General features: G+C 40.8%; 1 protein-coding gene across 1 annotated transcript in view; it reads left to right on the top strand.

Annotated features, from left to right (window-relative positions):
• Positions 1-1,195: 1,195 nt before the first annotated feature.
• SLC7A1 (solute carrier family 7 member 1) overlaps positions 1,196-2,942 on the top strand; it is a 45,642-nt gene continuing 43,895 nt past the window's right edge. Inside the window, exon 1 of the mRNA XM_019525395.1 lies at positions 1,196-1,584. Within this exon, the coding sequence (XP_019380940.1) occupies positions 1,215-1,584 (370 nt within the window). The 5' untranslated portion in view covers positions 1,196-1,214. The remainder of the gene's footprint in view (positions 1,585-2,942) is intronic.

The following is a 2,942-nucleotide window of genomic DNA, read 5'->3' as shown; positions in this document are numbered from 1 at the left end:
GGTATGGTTGAAGCTCCTGGAGAGTTTGGCCCATGGTATACTGTGATAAGTAAGCAAAGGCAACATTTAATTAGCCAGTTAAGCCAGCTATTTATTCATGTATTTCTCCGAAAGCTTTGTAAGCAGTCCTGTTTGTTTCAGTGTACCTGCTAAAAAGTTCATGGCATTTGAACTTGAAGTGTGTTGCTGACCAGAGACCAAAGTTTGAAATAAAAATAGCTCTCCAAAATGTCTGTTTCTTCTGCAAAACTCTTTTAATGCTGTGGGCCAAATACTATACCAGTAAAAATAAGAGCTCATTCCAAAGTAATTTCTTTTTAACATTAGTGCAACTGAATTGATAAATAAAATTTGCCTGTTTCTGTCTGTCTGTGTATTGTTAGTGTCAGTCTGTAGATTATTCTGCAATATCTGTTTATCTTAGTACCTGTTACTGGTGGGAAAAAGAGTTTAGAAAGGAGGAGGGAGCAGAACCATTCATCTAGTCCATTTGATCACAAGGCGGAAAGCTAAACATTCATATTACTCTTTAGAAGTGACATTATATCTAGAATTCATGTGTTCCATATTCTTGACACTGGTTTTTAGGTGTATTCGTGTTGGTCTAAGGACACAGGCAGGCAAGGTTCTTTGAGCAGATGTGGTATCTTCTATTTTTTCCAACTACTCAGTTGGTCTAATAAAAGATATCACATCTACTCAAAGAACGTTGCCATACTCTGGACAGTAGCTCTTGTGGAATTTTGTTTTACCTCAAATACTTCAACGTGAAATCTACTTAACTTCCAGGTTATAAAAAGAATGTTCATGTCTAATTTGCAGGTCAGCAAATCAAGGCCGAGAGCCAAGCATCGTATTCCTTTTTTGGCTTGAACACATACTTCAAAGAACACTTACATTTTGTGTAACTGACACCTCTGTTCATGATGGAAAAACCCCAAATGGAATCCATTTCACCCTTCCAGGGTTGTACATTGCCTTCACAATGTCCACCTGCGTAATAGATAGTACATGCTTATTTTTCTTTACTACAGTAAATAAATTAACTTTTGAAAACCCAAGGAACCAATCTGTTGTATAAGAAGGTGTAAAGTGAAAAGATTTTGATCTTTAAATCAAGTGTGCAGTATTGTAAGTATGTAGTTTATGACATTTTAAGTTATTTCTGACTTAAGTAATTATGTACTATCTTTCTTACAGGTCTTCACAAAAAGATGGGGTGCCAGGGACTTACCAATTTTGGGAACCAGCTGCTTCGCCGGAAAGTTGTGGATTGTACCAGGGAAGAGAGCAGGCTCTCGCGATGCCTCAATACCTTTGATTTGGTTGCTCTGGGTGTAGGTAGTACACTTGGGGCAGGTGTCTATGTCCTGGCTGGAGCTGTGGCACGTGAAAATGCAGGACCTGCGATTGTCATCTCCTTCTTGATTGCTGCATTGGCATCTGTATTGGCTGGCCTATGTTATGGAGAATTTGGTGCTAGAGTTCCAAGGACTGGATCTGCTTATCTATATAGCTATGTGACTGTTGGTGAACTATGGGCATTCATCACTGGGTGGAATTTAATTCTGTCTTATGTCATTGGTAAGTATGTAGGGGCATGCTGAGAAACTAGTGTTAATTCAGAATGTCTGCCTGATGTGGATGATATTGCACTGTCATATCATTGTAAAATATAAATTACCTAATTCTTTGCACCAGTAGAAGTTTCCACTGCAGATTTCAAAGCTCAGTAAAGGAATTGATTTAATGAAGCTTGTTGGCAGTGGTGGCAACCTTGCGTGGTCAAGGATGATCACTCCCGTGGGTCAAGTAAAGGATTGTATGTGAGTCAGTTGATGGCTAAGAAGGCTGATCCTAGAGCCACAGACTTTAGCAGATGCCACTGGTGATGATTGAAGGGAGGGTCAGACCACAAATTTCTTGAGTTTGTTTGGTTTTATTTGGTTGTTTGTTTCCTTTTCTATTTCCCCCATTTTTTGCCTCCAGGGTAAGACAGTTTTCCTCAAAGTACATGTACCTTCTCTCACAAGGCCCTATCCTGGGTTAGTTTTTTCCATTTATAATATCAATGCCATGCTTAATGCTTGCCTTGGGTGTCCTTGAAGCGTTTCTCCTGGCCTCTGCCTGTCCTTTATCCTTGTAAGTAAAGATGTTGGGGGTATAGCAGTTGTTTTGGTAAATGTACATCAGGCATACACATGCAGTGCCCTGTCCACCACAGCTCATGTTGAATAATCAACACTTCCATACTGGTGGCATTAGTGTCAGTGAGGACACTGGCATTTATGTGATGATTGCTTTATGCTAAGGATTTCTGGAGGTAGTGCTGGTGATGGCATTCCAGGCTTTTCAGGTAGTCCTTGTAAGTCACCCAAGCTTCACGGCCATAGAGAAGAATTGGGATTATTGAATTAGGAGCTTTGTTCTAGTCCTGATGTTATGATTATTGAACACAATGATTCAGTCTTCTGAAGGAAGAGCTGGTACATTGGATCCTATACTGGCTCTCCTCATCGAAGGTGGCTTTCTTCGAGAGATGGCTCTGAAGTATGCAAAGCATTTAAAATTCTCCAGCTCCTGTCCATCAAAGAAGATCTTCACTTAGGGAGTTGATTGGCCTAGAGCAGGTTGGTGAAGCACCTTTGTTTTTTTTGATGTTAAGGGTCAGTCCCAGGTACTGGTATGCTTGAGAAAAGCAGTTAAGGGCCAATTTTTTACCCATCCAACTGTGTGGGCATCAGTGTCACAGTTGCTTAATTTATTGATGAGGATGGGGTGAGAGACAGTGTCAAAGGCCTTCTTAAAGTCTAGACAGACTACATCCCATGGCAACACCATCATCCAAGGATTTAGTCACCTGGTCATAAAAGGCAATCAGGTAGGTCAGGCAGGACCTGCCTTTGAACCCATGCTGATTTGCCCCTGAGCATGATCTCCCC

This window comes from Gavialis gangeticus, unplaced genomic scaffold (genome assembly GCF_001723915.1).
Source record: "Gavialis gangeticus isolate Ggan-Ray unplaced genomic scaffold, GavGan_comp1, whole genome shotgun sequence".
NCBI lineage: Eukaryota > Metazoa > Chordata > Crocodylia > Gavialidae > Gavialis > Gavialis gangeticus.
The sequence above is the reverse complement of the archived record's forward strand: the minus strand, read 5'-3'. Positions and strand labels throughout refer to the sequence as shown.